Source organism: Phodopus roborovskii, unplaced genomic scaffold (assembly GCF_943737965.1).
Source record: "Phodopus roborovskii unplaced genomic scaffold, PHOROB, whole genome shotgun sequence".
NCBI classification, from domain to species: domain Eukaryota; kingdom Metazoa; phylum Chordata; class Mammalia; order Rodentia; family Cricetidae; genus Phodopus; species Phodopus roborovskii.
The window spans coordinates 5,326,650-5,347,247 of NW_026126693.1; the positions used below are offsets into that span (position 1 = coordinate 5,326,650).

General features: G+C 40.1%; 1 protein-coding gene across 1 annotated transcript in view; it reads right to left on the reverse strand.

Moving 5' to 3' along the window:
• Nucleotides 1–3,604: 3,604 nt before the first annotated feature.
• The window catches only part of Srpk2 (SRSF protein kinase 2), a 208,237-nt gene continuing 191,243 nt past the window's right edge, over nt 3,605–20,598 (reverse strand). Inside the window, exons 12-17 of the mRNA XM_051174834.1 lie at nt 19,397–19,497; nt 19,170–19,277; nt 13,532–13,601; nt 12,884–12,976; nt 12,418–12,510; nt 3,605–4,035 (exon numbers count right to left, since the gene is read on the reverse strand). Coding sequence (XP_051030791.1) covers nt 3,851–4,035; nt 12,418–12,510; nt 12,884–12,976; nt 13,532–13,601; nt 19,170–19,277; nt 19,397–19,497 — 650 coding nt within the window. The 3' untranslated portion in view covers nt 3,605–3,850. The remainder of the gene's footprint in view (nt 4,036–12,417; nt 12,511–12,883; nt 12,977–13,531; nt 13,602–19,169; nt 19,278–19,396; nt 19,498–20,598) is intronic.

Genomic DNA, 20,598 nt, shown 5'->3' on the forward strand with positions numbered 1-20,598 from the left:
TTGTTCTGTACAACTTCTGAGATTGAGGTCTGCTTAATGATTTTACAAAAGTTAACGATTTTTAAATATAATTTGTAAGGAAAGAACCTTCCTTTTTCTTTAGTAATTGCTACCTCAGCTGCTAGGCAGGCTACCAGCAGCAAGTCTGGGTGGTTCCCACAGTCCTTCCTATCATTTGCCTTTACTTGATAGGCATGAGTCACAGGAAATTAAATAGCCAAGCAGTGTGACTTTACTTACCAATAACAATCTAACATCATATGGAATTGCAAAATTAATCCAGATTGTTTATGCATTATGCACCAAGCACTTACACACTGCAATTTACCAGTTTGAAAAGAAGCAATTTACCTAAAACACAGAAAAATTTAATTTGCACACTTTAGAATATCACTGTAATATCCTACTAATAAAACTGATATAAAAATGTAATGTTTAATATCTAGCTTTAGTTTTTGTAAGTTGTAGAAAATATTTCTTTACACAAAACCAAGGGGAAAGGCATTCTGAAATATGTTAAATAGAATGAAGAGTGCCTCAGTGAATATATGACTACTGAAATAAAAATATCCGTTCTGGTTTTTTTCTTTTTTTAATTTCCAGGTTTTGCTGTATACTTCTCAGGAGTATGAAATTTATCAATAGCAGTTACCCTATTTATCAATAACCATAATTTGGCCATAGCACATAAATTTTGTGTCAGAGGAGAAAAGTAAATGTTTAAAGTTACTGGATGAGATCTGGTAGTGACGTAAATCATATTTTATCATTTAATTTCCATTTGAATAGTAGCTACTGACTGTATGTGATTTAGGATTTAATTCTAATCACCTTTAAGTTTCTGAAGACCATATAGGCCAATTTAGCCATCTTTCTTTCCTTTGCAACAGGGTTTCTCTGTGTAGCCCTGGCTGTCCTGGAACTCACTCTGTAGACCACACTGGCCTCAAACTCAAAGAAATCCACCTTCTACCTCCAGAATGCTAGATTAAAGGTGTGCACTACCACTATCCACCTTAGTTTTGCCACCTTTGTCAAAATTCTCCTTAGGATGTTCACTAAAAAAACTGCGTGAAAAATGAAGAGGTTCACATTGTCCCTTCTAACAATTTCAGTCACAGACCAAATCTAGCTAGTAACTCAGAATGAAAGCTCTGTTACCTGAAGGATATTAACCAAATACAATTTTGATGGACACACTCTACCAAACTTTTAATTAATTAAAAGTGTGTGTGTGTGGGGGTGCCGAGGTAGGCAGATGATTATGAGCTCAAGGCCAGTCAGGGTTAAAAGAAAAAATGAAGAAAGAAAATAATTGAACATGTTTCTTAACTCCAGTCAGAAAGCTCTACTTACTACCTTACCTGCCAATAAGCATCCACTGTAAAGGGGATATGAAAAAGCCAAGTAGATCTCACTGAAACTAATGCCCACTTTTTTTTTTTTTTTTTTTTTTTTTTTTTGAGAGTTCTGCCACTTTTCCAGACTACCTACTTCTGAATCTGTTAACCTCATATATATTATCTACTGTTTGTAATTTTCCATGACAATTTCACAGGGTCATTGAACTAAAAATACTGAATTGGTTATACTGTTCTGCATAACCAATGGTTCACCTTTAAGCTTGTATTTTTTTTTTTTTTTAGGTTTTTGACACAGGCTCTCACTATGTAGCCTTGGCTGGCCTGGAACTTACATAAACCCAATTCAGAAATCTACCTGTTGCTCCCTGGGATCAAAGGGTTGCATCATGACATGCAACCTTTATATTTATATTTTGGCAGCATGCTACCAAGAATCTGATATAACCATATGGTACCCAATCACAAATGTGTATTCTTTCTAGAACTTGTGTGCAAGCTAGTTATGGTATTGATAGGAGAACCACCTTAAAATTAATATTCTAGCTTTTCCAACATGAGCTGAAACCACATTAGACAAATTTCATTCAAATAGTAAAAAATCTTTTAGATATAGGGAAGAATACATATAATTTGTGGTTCTTATACAAATGTTTCTATGATGACCAACAACACTGTATAGCCACCATCTATCGTGGAATCTCCATGGAAACCCACAGTCTGATTTAAAAAAAACTCAGCATGCATAGTTTATAAATGAGTAGAACTTTCTACCTCAGAACCGTGTGTGATAATATTAATGGTAACCCCTAAAAGGAGTATGTGTCTTGTCCACTCAGAGTGAAAGATAAGGGGTAGGAGGGAAAAACCGTTGCATTTAGGATGAAACACTGATTTTTAAAAAAGGGACCACCCCCACATTGAAGATAATGAAGCTACCCTAAAGCCTCATTCCTAAAATCCATCCTGCCCTAAAACCACAAGTGATCTCCTGGTAAAATACTTTAATATATGTTTTATATATGTTCTATGACTTCCTTTAGCTTTGCTGACACTGCTGAGAGCAAATGTATGTTGACTCTGTCACTTCAAATACAGGGCAATGACAAAGGCAATGTCTTGAGGGGAAAAAAAAAACCCAAAACACTTTAATTTTTAAAACAAGTGCAAGCACCCACAAACAAAGGATTATTGTTACAACACTTGTGAGCTTTTCACAATCTAATTATTGCAAAGGCAAATTCAAATTGATAAATGTTAATGAACAAAGTCAAGAAAAACGAGGCACCTTAATGGATAAAAATGTTTTTTTTTTTTTTTTTTTTTAAAAAAAGGACATTCAATCCACTGGCTTCTAAGAGGCTAATATACCTCTCTATGTTACATTCTAAAGTTGTATTGCCTACTTATGGTTTGTGTCCTGGATTTTACAATTCATTTTAAGGAAATGCATAAACTAAAACTGCGGCCTGCAAAGGGAAATTTCCTCATTCATGGAAAAAAGAAGGAAAAGGCAAGTAAAACTGCTGTAGCAAGTAAAGCTGCTTATGGGATGAGACATGTTCTGTCCACTGTGTTGTAAACTGCATAAGCCACACCTTGTGTTTTAGACAAACACGATCATGCTTTTCCAAAAATATATTATTTTCATTCCACACACTGAACATATTTCTCTTTTCCAATTTAATCTACATAACTTATAGTGCTGATAAGGGATATTAGGCCATCACATTTTAAGGGGGAATGACTTATTCTTTAAAAGTAGTTTTAAAAATATGCAAAATACAAATGGGACTGCTAGACTACAGTGTCAATTTCTGAGTGAGGAGCAAGTTTTCCTTCCTTTAAAGTGGCACCTAGTCCAGAACCACTTGGACTGTTATGGAATGAAAAGTTTGTGTGACTTCTTGAAGCAGTGGAAATTTGCAACATGCAATGTATGGTAAGAAGCACTCAGGAGGGGTAGCTTTTCTGAATGTGAACCTTTGTCCCCTATTTATGCAAATTAACAGTTATATACAGTATAATACAGGAATGATTTCCCTTTGCCAGAAGAAAAAAAATGTGTATTTCCTTGCTCTTTCTTGGTTCCAACTGATAATTTCTTAAGATTGTAAATTATATAATACTTAGCTAAAATATGTCTTCATAAATAGTTACAAAACCTGCCAACACACAAAGGGTAAAGTACTTTTCGTTCAAAAAAAAAAAAATGACATTTGAATGTCACACAACACAAGAAACAATGCTTAGAGACATGTTATTGTTTCCAGAAGAAAATGGCCAGTAAACTACTTAGCTGAAGACAGAGACTACCCTTCCCCAGGATCATGGTGCCCAGGAAGCAAAGTGTCAAACAGTACCTCAAAGCAAAACAAAGGTCTGAGGGTAGAGCCAGCTCACTTGTGATCCTGTTAAAGAATGAGAGTTTAGGTCCAATGTACTGAGGAAACATTTGCTAGCTCAGAATGCTATATTTGTAGAATCTGCTAAGAATTCAACCAAGGATGTCGAAGGCATTCGCCAGCTGAAGCTCTTTTTTCTGGAACCATCTCTAACATCGGGATCAGGAAATCTGTAAACTGTGCAGCATCTTCTTGGGGCCAGCCATACTTTTCCACAAGTACATCAAAGAGGCTCCAGGGCTTCAGCTTGGTGATATGCCGAAGTTCTCCTGCAGAGAAAGAATCATGCAATCACAAAAAGTCTTATTTGCACATCCCTGAACTAATGGTTCATACAGGCTTTTTTTTTTGCAGGTAATCTAATGCTCAAAACTATAGAAACAACAAAGGATGCTAGCTTTCTCCCCTAAGCAAGACTAATGAAATAATTAATGATTTTGTCCAAGCAAGCTAGGTGGGTGTAAACAGATTTGATTATACAGATCAGCTGTGAGCTTCTTGAGGGTGAACTCACACAGAAAGAAAACCTATATTTCCATCACCTGGGAGTCACTCTCCAGCTTGGGTAAGCTTGCTTAGCAAAACCTGTATGGTGTTTTTCATGTGAAGGCCTTGTGCCCCTAGAACAATGCTAATGGATCTTTCTCCAGTGGTACAGATGTCCTTTTGAACTGTGCTGTCCATTATAGCAGCCACTGGGCTACATGGTCTGACAGGCACAGGTACAAAGTGAGACTAAAGATCATAGTAACTCTAATTTTTCTAAATTTAAATAAACATCCATAAGTAGCTAGTGGTGACCCAAAATAAATGTTATAAAATACATGACACCTCAATGACAAGTTAAAAATTCTCCAATGTGCTACCCGTAGTAGAAAAGTGTCACTACCTCTCAAAGCTAGGAAGCTCTGATGAAGGAAAAAACTAACAGTAAGTAAATTAAGTCCAACTGCTAGGTCACTCACTATGAACAATTCCATCTCTGTGTGTCAGGAAATGTCTACAGACCATCTACTGTTGCATACGAAGTGGCCTTCATGGGCAGCCCTCAGAGTTGGCCTGTGCACCTCCTACACATCCAGGAACAATGCCAACTGACTGCCATGTCTATACCAGGCCTGCAGTGGCACTCTTGCCAGGTGAGTATAGCCCAGCATTTAAGTCCTGGTACTTTACTGGTATCTCTTTCACATGCTGTAGTACCTCCCTAATGCTGTGATCCTTTAATACAGTTTCTTAGGTTGTATTGATATACCATAAAAACTATCTCATTGCTACTTCCTAACTATAATTTTGCTACAGTTATGAACCATAATGTAAATATCTAATATGGAGCATATCCAACATGTACCCCCAAGGTTCAGAAACACTACTGTAGTAGAACCTATGACGTAGAACCTGGACTATTTCACCCACACAAACTCATTTAGAAACACTCTGGCCACCAACTTTGAAACCCTGACAAAAAGAAGATAGTATTACTTACAAATGCAAAACACACACACCAAAAAAAAAAAAAAAAAAAAAAAAAAAACGGCAATCCCACTCCTTTCCCACCACCACCCATTCCCTCTCCTCCCCGCCATCACCGGTGCCCTCTCCTTTCTATACTCTTCAGTGACCACTCCTGGCTATCTACAGAAATACCATCATGCTGTACACAGGATTCCAGAAAGAAACTTTTGGGATGGTTCCTAGTTAAAGAAGGTGAGGTAACAAGCTGATGACCTCGAGGAACAAAGCTAAGTCTTACTGCAATACTGAAGATGAGATCTCTAAATTTAGTAAGGAAATAGAACTGAAGTTTTAGTAGTGGAAAAGGAAGGGCTTCAAATAAAAACCCTTTTGTTTGTAAAAACAAGGTCCAGAGGCTGGTTAAATGGCTCAGTGGGTAAGGGCTCACTACTGAACAAGCCTGAACCAAGTTTGACCACTGGAACTCATATAAAGGAAGGAGAGAAATGACTCTACAAAGTTTTCTCACTTCCACACATGAGCTGTGGCATATGATACCCACACACATCATACATAAATAAAATAATGCAAATTTAGAAGCAAATCTAAACAATCATTAAAGATATATCTCATAAACCCCCAAAAGTGTAGCTCTACAGACATAATAAGATCAGGGTTAGGACGGTGGCTAAAGGCCAAATAACTAAAACATATACACTCGATGAAGTTAAAGCTATGCTCTATAGATAGCCACAGGATTGGCTTAAAAATACAAGAACAAAGGAAGGAAGATCTATGTGAGTTTGAGACCAGCCTGGTCAACAAAGCAAGTGCCAGGACAGGCTTCAAAGCTATACAGAGAAACACACACACACAAAACAAAGAAAAAAAAAAAAAAATCAAAGATGAACATGGAAAGCAGGTACATTAGAACCTAGCTCTCCAGGCAGGCAGCAAACACCTCCCAGGTACATTTTCAGTGGCTTAATCACATTTAGAATGAGGAACAGCTGTCCCTCCCCAACAGTTAAGACTGACTGAAGACACACTCTCATTGTCATTTATTTTTCTTTTCTTTTTTTGAGACAGGGTTCTCACTATGTAGCCAAGACTGAGCTTGAATTGGCAATGTTATGTTTTCCATATTCTCAATGATGGGTACAGATCTGCATTAATGCACACGGCACTCACCTCTACACACAACTCTGAACACAATACAAGAGCTATTCAAACAATTAGATTCTACTCATTGGGGGCAGGGACAAAGAAAACAGTACATACATTTTTTTTTTTTTTTATAAATGTAGTTCTGCTCTGTTGGCTGAATTATTGGATATGGAACAAGAGAAACTAAAAGTTGCACTGTGTCAATGTCTGAAAAAGCACATTTGCAAGTTATACATTCCTGGTTCAAAATCTGAAATTCTGAGCACCATCATGTAAAGAAAGAAAATTACACACTGGATCTCACATAATGTGACATTCATTTGTACATTCACCTGTTTATGAAAAGTTCATGTTTACTTGTGTCCCATCACCAAGATTATCTTATTTATGGAAATATTCCAAAATCTGAGGAAATCAGGAATCCATAAAACTTTTAGTCCCAAGCATTTTGGACAAGGGACATTCTCCTTGTATGATAGAAATTACTTCAAATTTATAGTAATGTCACTGCTTTGAACATACAACTTTGAAATAAGTACCAAAACACTCCTTAAAACCACAGCCAGAGAAACTCAACAGTTAAGAGCACTTGTTGCTCTTGCAGAGGATTCAGTTCTGAGTATCCACATGGTGGTTCACAACCATCTGCAACTCCAATTCCAGGGGACCTGAAGCCTTCTTCTGATCTCTGCAGGCACCAGGCACACATATGGTACACATCAATACATGCAAGAAAAAAACACGCACACACAGACAACAAGTCTTAACAACAAATAAAACCACCTAAAATCATCTGCACAGCCTATGGCAAATGCTTTGCTACCAGGAACATGCACCATTACATGCATACCCATCTTCTATTGCCTCAGTGGTCTTTGTCCTTTTCAAGACTGTGTGAGCAAGAGAAGGGTGCTATAGCGTCACACTAGAACTTCTCTAGGCTTTTTTTGTCTATTTGTTTTCTTTCTGCTCTTAATTGTTTGAGTCAACCTCACACAGAAAACATCAAGGAAAGATCATGTCCAGTCTCCCAGAGTCACTCCTTAAATTTCCAACTGTGACACCCATATTCTGTGCAGCTGTAAAACTGGAATGACTGGAAAGACTTTTGAGTCTTTAAAAACCTGAAAGCTAGAAAGCTGAATAGAATACTGTCAGTATGAAGCTTGTCAGCTCCAGCATGAAGGAGCCTGTGCCCACAGCCTGTGCTCCTCACAGTTCTCACAGGTCAGCCTACTTCTCAGGGATCCCTGGAGGCTAACTTAAAAACATCTTTGAGTTTTAGCTCAAATATTTAAAGATACCAAATATGAGGTAGATCAATACAACCCTTATTAGAGTATGAGGCCAACCTGAGATGTATACAGGTTGTGGTAGTTTATTTCTTTTAAAACTCCCCTCCCTCACTATCAGAGTGATAAGATGTTGGTCCCAACATCAAGATGTATGTTGTTGTATGGAAACTTCTTTACTGCACTTCTGACCTATTCAGTTGAATTTCATTAAGTCTTTAAAAAATTTTTAACATTTTTTTTTTCTTCTGTGTATGAATGTTTGCTTGCATGCATATCTGTGCACCACTTGTGTCCCTGGAGCTCATGGAAGCTGAAAGAGGGTATTGAATTCTCTGGAACTTGAGTTACAGACAGTTGTGAGCCACCATGTGGGTGCTGAGAATTAAACCTAGGTCATCTGCAAGAAACACACAGCAAATTCTGGTTTCTTAATGGTATCAATAGGTAATATTCACACCCAAGAAAATAACCAACAAATTAACGATATGTTGAATAACCACATTGCTTGTCCCAAAATCCAGTTCAGTTTTTAACCTCTGACCAAGGAGTAATTCAAACTAGTACTATACAAACTTGTTCTATAATCAGAACAAGACACTGGGCAGCTGCATCTGATGCTTGATGTTAACACATAAACCCCACTCTCCTCCTCAGACCAGGTGGAAGCCTGCTTATTCAGAACAAAGAAGAGAAAAGGATTCCTAGCAAATGATTCATGGAAAGATGGCTCAAAGAAGAACAATAACAATTTTATATTTTGTTTTTGTCTTAATTATAGAATGTTACAAAAATAGAATGAATAGAAATTGTATATTAGGCATAGTGGTATATATAGTGTTATATGCCTTTAATCCCAACCCTTGGGAGAAAGAGGGGCGTGGGAAGTCAGGAGTGTGAGGCTAGCTGGGTCTACAAAGCCTATTATTTAAAATCAAAACAAAATAATTTCCTCATGAAAGACATACTTTCATGACAGGTATTCACTCCTCCTACTATTACTGTACATCTGTCAAAGTCCAAACCTCTTCTGATTGCCATAACGATTACAACCAACCAACCACCAAAAAGGAGGCTGTAAACCCAAACTCCTGGTCATCTTAAAGGATTCCTGGCCTCATTACAGTCTCTCATGTCTAAAAGAAGGGAAAAAGCATTCTAGTTACCACAGTAACACCAAATCATAATGGTTTTGGTCTCCCATTAAAAAGAATGTTAAGGACACAGCATGGTGGTACAAGCCTGTAATTCCATCATCTGGGAGACTGAGGCTGGAGGATCAAGAATTAAAAGCCAGGAACTACAGATATGTTTCAGTGGTTGAGTACTTGTTACTCTTACAGAGTTCCCAGACTTGATTTCTAGTACTCATATGGCAGCTTATAACCATCCATAACTCCAAACACAGAACTTCTGATGCCCTCTTCTGACTTCCCTATATACCAGGCACACATGTAGTGTATACAGGAAGCAAAACATTGCATAAAATATACACAAAATAAATCTTAAAAAGAAGACCAGTGAAACTTTGTTTTTTTTTAATCTGAGATAGACAGAGGGTGGGAACACAGAAGAATGTACACTAGCTTTCTCTTTGCAAATCACTTTCAAACAAGTGGTTCAAAAAGAACACAAGCACTTAAGTCCTAATGCACAAGTGCTACAGATGGTTGTAGACATACCATGCCCACACATGTCCTAGAAGCAAGGACATGTGAAATGTGCCTATAGTCAAGAAAGCCACAAGACAAGTACATCTCCTGGGAACCATGGGTCTGAACACCTCAGTTTAGACAGCATCCTTTGAGGTGAACTCTTCCAAATGAGTAAGAAGATGTGCCATTGCTGCTGTTAGTTCTAGAATGGCATTCAATAGATATTGAATGAATGGCTTACAGCTCCAGGCCAGCTGCAAAACCTAAGGAGCCTAAGAGCACAGCTGGACATGGTGACACATGCCTATGGTTCTAGTCCTGGGAAATACAGTGGAATACTCCTTTACACTGTGTGAATATATGTCACAGTGATTGGTTTAATAAACAAGCTAACTGGACAATAGCTGAACAGGCTATAGCTAGGTGAGAAAGTCAAACTAAGAATGATGGGAGGGGCAGAGGCAGAGGCAGAGGGAGCAGGAGATGAACATGCCATGTTAATAAAGGCACTATCATGTGGCAGAGTATAAATAAGAAATATGGGAATAACTAAAAAAGAGCTAGTTAGTAATAAGCCTGAGCTATTGTCTAAGGATTTACAATTAATATAAGCTACTGTATGGTGATTTGGAAACGGTTCCCGGGACAGGAAAACTCTACCTACAGGGAATGATGAGGCTAGAGGATCAGGAGATCAAGACTCTGTCTTAAGGAAAAAACAAAAACAAACAAACAAACAAAAAAAAAACAAAATTGTGTTTGGGGGTAGTTTAGCTAGAGAGATGACTCAGTAGTTAAAGAACACTGGCTGCTCTTCCAATGTTCAGTTCTCAATACCCATGTGCCAGGGCCCATAAAAAATGGTTTTGATTCATCTTGGCTTAAGGTCAGAGAGTTCAAAAGTATCCTTACTCTTCCAAGGTTAAAGTCATAAAACCTAAAAGTCTAAGGTGTGGCAACTGTAGGATATTTGGTCTTGGTCATGGATATCTTATCTAAATAACAAGAGACTTGGTCTAAAGTGTGGTTACTCAACCCTCAAGGCCACATAATGAGAGATTTAGTCTAAGACGTGGTTATTAAATGTTTGTGGTTACTAAATGTTTTAAGAATTAAGTTTCTTCCTTGTATCATGATAAAGAAGTCCTTTGATATTACCCTTTTTGGTTGGGATATATAATGTTGAAGAATAAACCTGGAGCATTTGGTATTCACTGGATTGCCCTCCTGCTTCTATCCTGTGCCTCTGCTTTTTCTTAACAACTTTACCTGCCCTTTCTAAAGTCACACTTCCCCTTTTCAGGTATGAACCAGGCAAGTTGGCTGGATCTAACGGAAGCCCCACAAAGTCAGATTGCTATAGACTGATGCCACAATGTGGGGCTACTATATAGATAAGCTAATACACACATGGCAGCTCACAACCATCTGTAACTCCAATCCCAAGGTATCTGATGCTTCTATAGGTACTATGTACACATGGTGTACAGACTGTAGGCAAAACACTAATACATACAAAATAACTAAGAGAGAGAGAAAGAAGCTACTCAGATGGCTGACTTAGCAGGTAAAAAGGCTTGAGAAATTTGGCCCTAGGAATCACATTAATAAAAGGAGACAAGAAACTGCAAAAGTGTCTTCTGATGTCCCCGTAGGTACTATGTCACCTATGACCTCCCCAATGAGTACATACATAAATATACTTTAAAGAGAAAGATGGGGGGGGGGGAAGGAAGGGGAGTTAAAAATGAAACAACTTAGACTGGACTTTCCATGTTCTACTCAAGCTGAGAGAGAGAGAGAGAGTATACACATACATACATACATACATACACATACATACATACACACGTGTATATATATACACATATACATGTATATGTGTATATATATGTGAGTGGAGGGGCCAGAGGACAACCAAGGGTGTTGCTTCTTAGGAGCTCTTATCTTTTTTAGAGTTCAGTCTCTCACTGGGGCCTGGGGCTTCGCATTACATGGCCAGCTGGCTAGATCCTCAGGGCTCTAGAGCGCAGTGTTCTTAGCACCTAGATTACAAATGTATATACTAACACACCTGGCTCTTTTAAGTACTAGGTTTGAAATCAGCTCCTCAAGCTTGTACAGCAAACACTTTACCCATTAGCTTTTCCCCAGTCCTCAAGCAAACTGTCTTTAAAGGAGGATATAAACAAAACTAAACCTAAGCTGTTAAAAAACAACACCACCAAATAGGTTCAAAAGACAACAGCACCTAGGAAGGATTTTTGTAGATCTCATGTAAACCATGCTAACCTCTAATGTTCTATGTAGCTGAGGATAACCCTGAATCCCCCACCTTTCTACCTCCACCTCCCAAGCACTAAGATTAAAGATTCCTAGCTTTTTCTGAGGATTCTTTTTTTTTTTTTTTTTTTTTTAGTGTGAGGGGAGATCCTTGGGGCTTTTAGGTATTTTTAAGTGTTGATACTGTCTAGGAACTACAAATGACAATTATTCAGAGTCAGTGAGAATGACATCATTAAAATCAATAACTGTCTAACACAATAGCTCAGAAAACTGTATCTGGTTATGTCCACAGGCTTTTACAGGCCTACACAATGCCAAAAGCTCAGACATATCCAAGAAATGTCCATACCTATTTATGAAACCCATCACTAAGCTGTCTTTGTTACCAATAAAAAGAGAGAAGTCTAACTTTGTAATCTAGGCTGGCCTTGGATTCTTGATTCTCTAACTTCAGCCTCCTGAGTGCTGGTATTACAGATATGAGCCATCACATCCAGCTGAATCTAGCTCTTTTCCAAAACTCACTAGAAGTCCTTCGTCAAATATTTGAATACATAGTGTGTAGAGTGGAGTCAACAGGTAGAGGATTGAGAAAGGAATGCAGGGAGCCTGTTTTCTCACAAAATTCTTATTCCACAGATACCAGATCGTTCCAGATTATTTTATGAGTATCTTCTTCAGCAGAATTCCCCAGTTGCAAAGTCTTGATTTTTTTCCACTGCTCAAACATGAATGCACAATTTCTCCTTTTGGGAGAGAATTATGCTGAAAATTAGTGTTGCGTAAATCCCGTTACCTTTTCTGGTGAAAAACTCCTTGGAATATTTCCCCAACATAGCGTATTTTCGAGGGACTTTCCCCAGCAGTTCAATGATCAATGCTATGTGATCTGCATTGGGAAACATTGCCAGCAAAACAGAAACACATGACAGTTTAATCAGTACACTGCATGCAGACACTATCACTGCCCGCGCAGACAGAAACGGAGCGCGACCTGAATGACCAAAGACAGCTTTTGTCCAGCTGATTCAGAACTCAAAACTACAGGGCACCCAGCTGTCCTGAACACCTAGAAGGGGCCAATGTACAGTGACCAGCACAGGCCACACTCAGTCTTCTTTCAGCATCTGCATCAGCACAGGCTCTCTGCTCAGCTGCTTTTGGAATTTAGAAGGAAGGCCTTTGGTCGCCATGAATGCTGCTCCTGCAGCTATTCCATTTCTGTCTGCATCATGGCGCTTTTCAAAGAGAAGAGGTACTACCTCTGCGATTGAAGAATTCCCGAGAATATTTTCCAGACAGGGCAAAGTGCCTTGGGATACTGCCTAGCAGCTCTATGATGTGGGCTATGTGGTCTATGAGGAGAAAGAGAGAAAAGAAAACAAACAAAACAAACAAACAAAAAAATATAGGAAAGGGGAAGGATGGGATAAAAGAAGAGGGGAAAAGTGAAATTAGTAAAAAATCAGAAATAGATTCAAAACAACAATGTCTGCAGCACAACCATGCAGAGGTTCATGGGACTGGCAGGCCTCAGACACCAACTGGAGTACCACCAGCTCCCCACAAGCTACCCCAGCATTGCAAGCAAGGAAGCATGGAAATGGTCAGGTTTACACAAGGAATTCAAGTCTGAATTCCCTGGTTTTCAACTGATCTCCCAAACAAAGGAACCACATTGGCCCTTAGGGCTCAGGAACTGGTTCTCACCCACCTCCTCCCAGAAGACCAGGAAAACTGTGTCAGCTGGGTGCTGCCCATTCACTGGCACTGAGGGAACTTCAAACTCAAAGGAAAAGCGTCTGAATTTGGTGTTTGAAAACCAAAACCTGGGTTCATTTCAGTAAAGCAACACAATACTCTCTAGGAGTTGAGGAGGAGCAGAACCACATCAAGGCAACAATACTCACCTTCATCTCTGGAATAGTCTTCCCCAGAATGCGGTTCAAACAAATAGTCTCCAGTTGCCAGCTCAAATGCCTAGGACACAACAGATGACATTCTAAGCACTTCAAAGATGGATCAAGAGCCAGCAGCTCTCTATTAGAGGAAGCCTACATTTGTAGAGGACCACAAGCAGACCAAAGACCATCCCTGAACAGCTCAACCCCTAGTTTCCTTTCTTCCAAAAATGATCACAGAAGCTTCAGGGATATTTTTACATGTCTCTAATGGGAGAAGGAAAGGTCACAGCTCTCATTATACTGTGGGAAGTAGAATTCAGGATCTTTTGGGGCTAGCAGGCCCCTTGAGATCCCTTACAGGGTCCAGTCAAGACTACAGCCAGGAAAGAAAAAAAATAACTAAGGGGATCAGCAGCAGCACTGGTCACTGTACACTACAGCTTTTACACAGTGAAATGAGGTTATACTCAGACCTCAAGCAGGCCTGTGTGAGTCTAAGGCCCCTTAGAGCATATATTGCTATGCTTTCTTCATGAACTTAGGATCAAGGACTAGTTCCAGCATCTGGGTCATCATAAGCTACTCATCTCTTATTCAAGCAGAGGTGCACCTAGAACCAAGAGTCCTTTCCCTCTTTTACCAGATGCAGCAAATCCCCCTGCAGGCCTTCCTTAGATGACAGGGGACACCACTCCTCACCCTGCTACATACTATCTCTTAGAACATCATTATGAAGAGAAGCCCACTCATTTCTACTTCCTTTGCTCATTAAAAAAAGGCTCAGGACCGTGAGTCTAATTTTGTAAGATGCGCAAAGACAGCAATTGCTATCGTGTTGAAGAACAATTTTTTTTTTTTTAAGGTTAACTCCCATTTCTAGTTTCTCCCAGATTTAATGCTACTGTGGTAGCCCTTCCTGCTTGCTGATGCTTGTGAATAGGTGACCATGCCAACACCTCTTCTTTTTATGAGACCGCTTTTCCCATTCCTGCTGAAGAGCCATCCCTGAGGGCTGCTCCAACTTTAGTCATCCTCTCTCTCTCCCTTCTAATGGCCAGAGTGCTGAGAAGGCTCCTTGAGGATCATTTACCAGGTAACAGCTGTCTAACTAACAGAGCAGCCACTTGTCCTTGAGACATGAATCACATCTTGATTGAGAAGGAGATAACAAAACTATGATCAGCTGTCTCTGTGATAAGTACAACTCAGGACACCTGTCCTGAAGCAGACTTGGGTCTAAGAGGACACTGCATAGTCATCTCAGCATTACAGATGCAACAAGGATAGAAGCACAGTGCGCAGAGGCTCTCCGTTGGGCCTCACACCTAGCCATCCAATTACAAAAGCATGGCAGTAGAACCAATCTCTGATAAAGAAATCTTTTCATTTTGCCCCAATTCCAAGTAGATGAGAATGTTTCATGGTAGTAAAATAAGTCAATAACCTGCAAACCAGAAGGGAAATTTGGAAATTCTAGAAGCCACTGGGATTCTGGTTCCAAGGAAAACCTTCCATGTGCTTTAGCCCCTCTTGAGTCTTGTGCTCACCCTTTTCATTCTCTTTGCCCAACATTGAGATTACCAGATAGATGTCCTTTATAAGATGATTAATTTGAACAGCACTCAGGTTTCCAATGTAGTGCTTAAAAGAAGGCTATCAATGAAACAATTATAAAAAAAAATACAAGAGGGTGGGGCTGGAGAGATGGCTTGGGATTAAGAGTACTGGCTGCTCTTCCAGAGGACCACGGTTCAGTTCCCAGCACCCACATGGTAGGCTCACAACTGTCTGTACCTCCAGTTCCAGAGAATCTGATATTCTCTTCTGGCCTCCATGGAATCTGCCTGCAAGTGGTATACAGATATACAAAAAGCACCCATACACATAAAATAAAAATAAATCTTTTTTTAAGAGAGAGAGAGAGGGAGAGAGGGAGAGAGGGAGAGAGAGAGAGAGAGAGAGAGAGAGAGAGAGAGAGAGAGAGAGAGAGAGAGAGAGAGAGAATTAAAAAAAGAGAAAGGGAGAATGGTTCCCTAGATAGTGTGATTAGCTTTCTTAACAACAGGGCAAATTCAAATGATAATGAAAAAGCTGGCCCCTTTTTGGTTACAAAAATGTTTTAATGCTAGCAGCTGTGGAAACAGGCAACATTATTGCTACCTACTGACTAAGCTATTCTCTATGGCAAGTTCTATTGTTAGTATTCAATATTAGACAACTCTGGAGTCTCTTTCTGTTCTCTGGGTCCTATCTGTTCTCAGTTCTGGGGATGCTTAGAGCTAGAGGTTTTTGTCAGTCCAGTGGCTGTTCAAAGGAACAAGCCATAGAGGAGGAAGCAAATACACGTGACACTGACATGTAAAACTTCTTTCTATGCTCTAACTAAAAAAGGTCATGCCATGCCCAGTGCTCAGTAAGTCTGAAGAAATTTGTCAGAATTAAGTTTTGGTTATTTCATTCTGCTCATAACCAGGACTCACCAGGGAGACACAAGAGCTCTCCTATTTGGACAAGAACACCTATGCACAAAGAGACAACACTCAGCACACAGACTTCATGTTGATGAGTGCTACACATTTACACTCATAAGAGGGTAAAAGCCATGAACTGACAGATCCTGCTGCCATTCTTGGTTGTACCTGTCCAGCTATAAAGTCCAAACTCTCCTCCCAACAGCAGCTGAGGTCCCCATCACCACCTACAACCTCGTTTCCAATGTTAGTTATAACAGCTGTAAAATAGAAAGGGCTATGAATTCTATGTATGGCCTTATCAATGCTGGGCATTAATTAGGAGGGCAAATTTAAACTTCAGAGGTGGGGGGTTTGGGTGAGACGGGAGCAAGCACGGACACCCACTGGTTTGTTCTCTAGGAAGAACAAGTAACCTTAGTCACAACCTTGCAGGGAGGGAACAAAGGCTTGTTCCTTTGAAAAGTACCCATATCTCAGCCACTAGACTGAAATAAATCTCTAAGTAACCCCAGCAGCACTGAGATCAGAAGCAGTCTCTTGAAAGGAGACAAAAGGAGACAGAATACATCCCCTTGTCATCCCATGATGTATTCAACTACAAACACTGTTTACAATAAGAACATGGTAAGTGGGCAGAAGACAACATAGAGTACAGGAAAAAATCTTATGGGAGTAAACTAACAGCTCAACTTTTATCCACATACCTGTGATGCCCTGTTTATCTGGTTCATATCATCAAATTTAACATCCAAAGTTAGAAACTTATATCCAAAATTTGAAGCATAAGATCTCAGGGTTCAAAGAGTTCTCAGAGCCTGACCCACAGCATCCTAGGCACACGGCCTTCTGTATTGCTGAGGACAAACAGAAATTGGCCTTTCCACAGCCTGAAATGGGAGACACATACTGCCCAAGCACATACAGCCCATCCTTTCAAGGAGCTCTATTTCTCAATGACTTTAGCCTCCACTTCCCACTACCCTCACACTGCAAAGCAAAGGCCTCTCCAAACACATCCTCAAGAGCAAGGAACTAGCACAGGGATGGTAGCTTCTTGCAAACACTAAAAACTGGATTTTAGGTTCTTTTTGAAAAACAAAAGTTTTTAATAATTTTAAATTTATTTTCTGTAATTACTACAACAAGAAAGAGTCTAGGAAGGCATGGTGTTTCATGTCTGGCCAGGGCACATCAATCATTTCAGATAGTGATAACTACTTGAAAGATGAAAAGCATCTCATGTTTCTCATATCACCCAGCATCATCTGCTTAACAAAATGCTTTTTACATTGGACTGGGGAGATTGCTCAGCAGTTAAGAGTATGTGTTGCTATTGCAGAGGACCCAGGACCAGCAGAGGACCCATGGCAGCTCTGTGGTAACACTAGTCGCATGGGATGAGACACTCTCTTTTGACCTCCACAGGCACCATGCATGCATAATAGCACATACATACATACATACATACATACATACATACATACATTTGTGGGTGCATGCATGTGTGTGCGTGTGTGCATGTGGTTTTTCAAGGCAGGGTTTCTTTGTCTAGCCTTGGCTGTCCTGGAACTGACAGAGATTCACCTGTCTCTGCCTCCCAAGGGCTGGGACTAAAGGTGTTTGTGCCACCACACCTAGCCAAAAATTTTTAAATGGTTAATATCAGCACTGGATGTAAAATGCAGAAGTTTCAAGACAATGATTAAATTAAGTTCTGAACAACAGGTAGCCATCATATTTATCCTGTTTCCTCCTCCCTCCCTTTCAGAAGGTGAGCACTAAGCCTTGCACAGGAACCCTTTCACTCAGCTATCCAAAGAGAATTTCTTTAAAAAGCTAGTACAAGATCTGAGGACATGAATCAACTGTAAGAATACGTGGCTAGTGGGCATGAACCTCTGGGCTGTATCCTAGGACTAAATACACTAACCTTAATACTATAGGATAAGCATGGTAGCACTGGAAGCTCCACGAACACACATGCCACCTTTTCTACCAAACAACAACAAAAAGCCCGCTGAGAAAAATGTGCTGAACTGGCTGGATACTCAATAAAAGACAAACTGGTATTAGCTCATAGGTGAGGGACTACTCATGCTTACCAATTCACAAATTAGAGCAAATGGCAACAAGATGCACAAAAGACTAGTAACAGTAGCTATGTCAGTAATCTCGGCACTCAGGAAGATGAGTTTTGAGACCAGTCTGGACTACATTTCAAAAATGGAGCAAATAAAAAGATGTTGAGCTGAAGTAATGGCTCAGTTGTTAAAGTGTCTGCCATGCAAGCCATGAGTTTGATCTCCAGAACTCACAGAAAGGCCAGGCATGGCAGCACAGGCTTGTAAACCATTATTAGAAAGGAAGACACAAAAGAGCCCTGGGGCTCATTGCCAGCCAGCCTAACCAAATCAAGAGCTCTAGAAAAATGAGATAGAAAATGAGAAAACAAGATGGGTGGCTGAAGAATAACACCCAAGTATGACCTCTGTCCTCTACATGCATGTGTACACGCAGCTACATACACATGTGTACCTGTGTGCATGATGTGTGATGAGTCTGGGTTTAGCTTACAAAGACAAAAACTTAGAATGTCCAAGTCAAAGGGATATTCCTGCTGCCTCCAGGAAAGCATCACTGTGTTGTGGAGAAACAGACTCAAGCTAAGGGAGTCTATACCATCAATGCTGTCTCAGAAGAGCCAGTACATGCCAAAAACAAGGAAGAACTCTCTCTGCATCTGAGTTAGAAAAAAAAAAAAAAAAAAACTGTGCACTAGCAGATGGAAAAATCTCAAGAGTCAGAACCTCTGGACGAGGCCACCTTCCAGTGGTACAAACTTAAGTACAGTCACCCTGCTCCTGTGAGAAGGGCTTTGACTTTACCTTATAATGTAACAGGGAGCCTGAAACACATGAAAACTTCCAGAGACTAAAAGCAATTCCTCGAATGAAGTGTGATTCTTGGGGCATAGGGCTTCACGGAGCCCAAAGAAGAGACCACCTGTCACAAGACTATACCTCAAACACATCTGAGAATTCTTCCAATGCTTACAATACCCAGGCACAATCTCATCCGCCCCCATTTTAGATAATGCACATCTTCAGCAAGACTGTACCCCATCAAGAAGATTCATTTCCAGGGAAGAAGAGTGTCAAAGGTATTCTTACCATGCAAGCTGTACTCCAGATGTCTGCAGGTGTGCTGTAGCCAGCTCCTATCAGAACCTCTATGGACCTATACTGACGTGTCTGGATGTCCTCTGTGAAATGTTTATGCTGGAAAGGAATAAAGGTGATATATATTGTTTTTTGTTTGTTTGTTTGTTTGTTTTTTTAGAAAAAACATCTTCTCTTACAATATCATGATTAAAATGTAGAAAGAAAACTCTACTTACCACCCAACAAGCATTTCCCAGGTCAGCAATTTTAACTCTGACTTTATCTGCATTCCGTGGATCCAGAGGGTTCACCAATAGGTCAGCTGCCCGGGTTTTTGCTGCCATGCACAAGCAGCAAGATAGTTAGCAAAAGGGACAAGAGGTTTGCATGTGTGAACACAATGTTTGCCATGTACAGCCTCTAGGATAAGCCTAGAATCCTGCAGGTTGAACCACTGGTGAAACACTAAAACCACATAAAGACAAACACAGGTAACCAACTGCTACTGAGCACTATGTAGTTCACCAATGCCATGCAATCATGAATACCACCTCAACACTGAGATCATACCCTACTCCAGCTTCCTCAACTGAACACTCAAAAACATCATGGTTAGATGACAACTGATTAGCAAATTTAGATTATAGGCAAGGGTTAATCTTTTATGGCTTGGTTTTTGGACAGGAAGATGCAAACCAGTGTTCTGACAAGTTGAGGAGGGCCATTGTCAGCTCAGATAACTCAACTTTAGGATGACCCATCCAGAAGGAGTCTCTACAGCAGGCCTAGGATCAGGGTTACTGGCTTCAGAAAAGTTCTCAGCTAACCCATAACTATGCTGAAAGTAGTTATGGGACGATCAGCACGTTCAACTTTGTACTTAATCTGAGCCCTTACATGCTCAGGGTTTTTGGTCATTTTGAAATGAAATCTATAGTCTAAACAGAAAACTCAACTCACTGCAGAACATTAATGTCAGTGTTGGGGAGTCATTTTGTTCATGCCAAGTTGATGCTTGTGTGAACTAAGCTGCTTTAGTGAGTACTGAACTGAGGAACTACAGTGCTTGAGGGGGTTCAGTCTATTGGTAAACCCCATAGAGGAAGAAAGGCCAGACTTCTAATAGCAGGGCAGACTGTAGTAGGGTACCAAGACCTAAACCATCCAGATAATCCAGAGGAAGGCTACAGTCTCAACTCTGGCCACTGAACTCTCATGTGAATCAGCTTGGGCCAGACAGGCAGAAAGGTTTTCTTCTTGATACTTGCATTATGCCTACATCCCTGAGTAAAGATGGCTACTCAGAGTGGGTCTTATCAAAGAATAGATAGGAGCTAAGGAAAAGAGGAGGAGAAGACCACGACGACGACGACCACCACCACCACCACCACCACCACCACCACCACCACCCACAGAAATTCAGAAAATAACAATATTG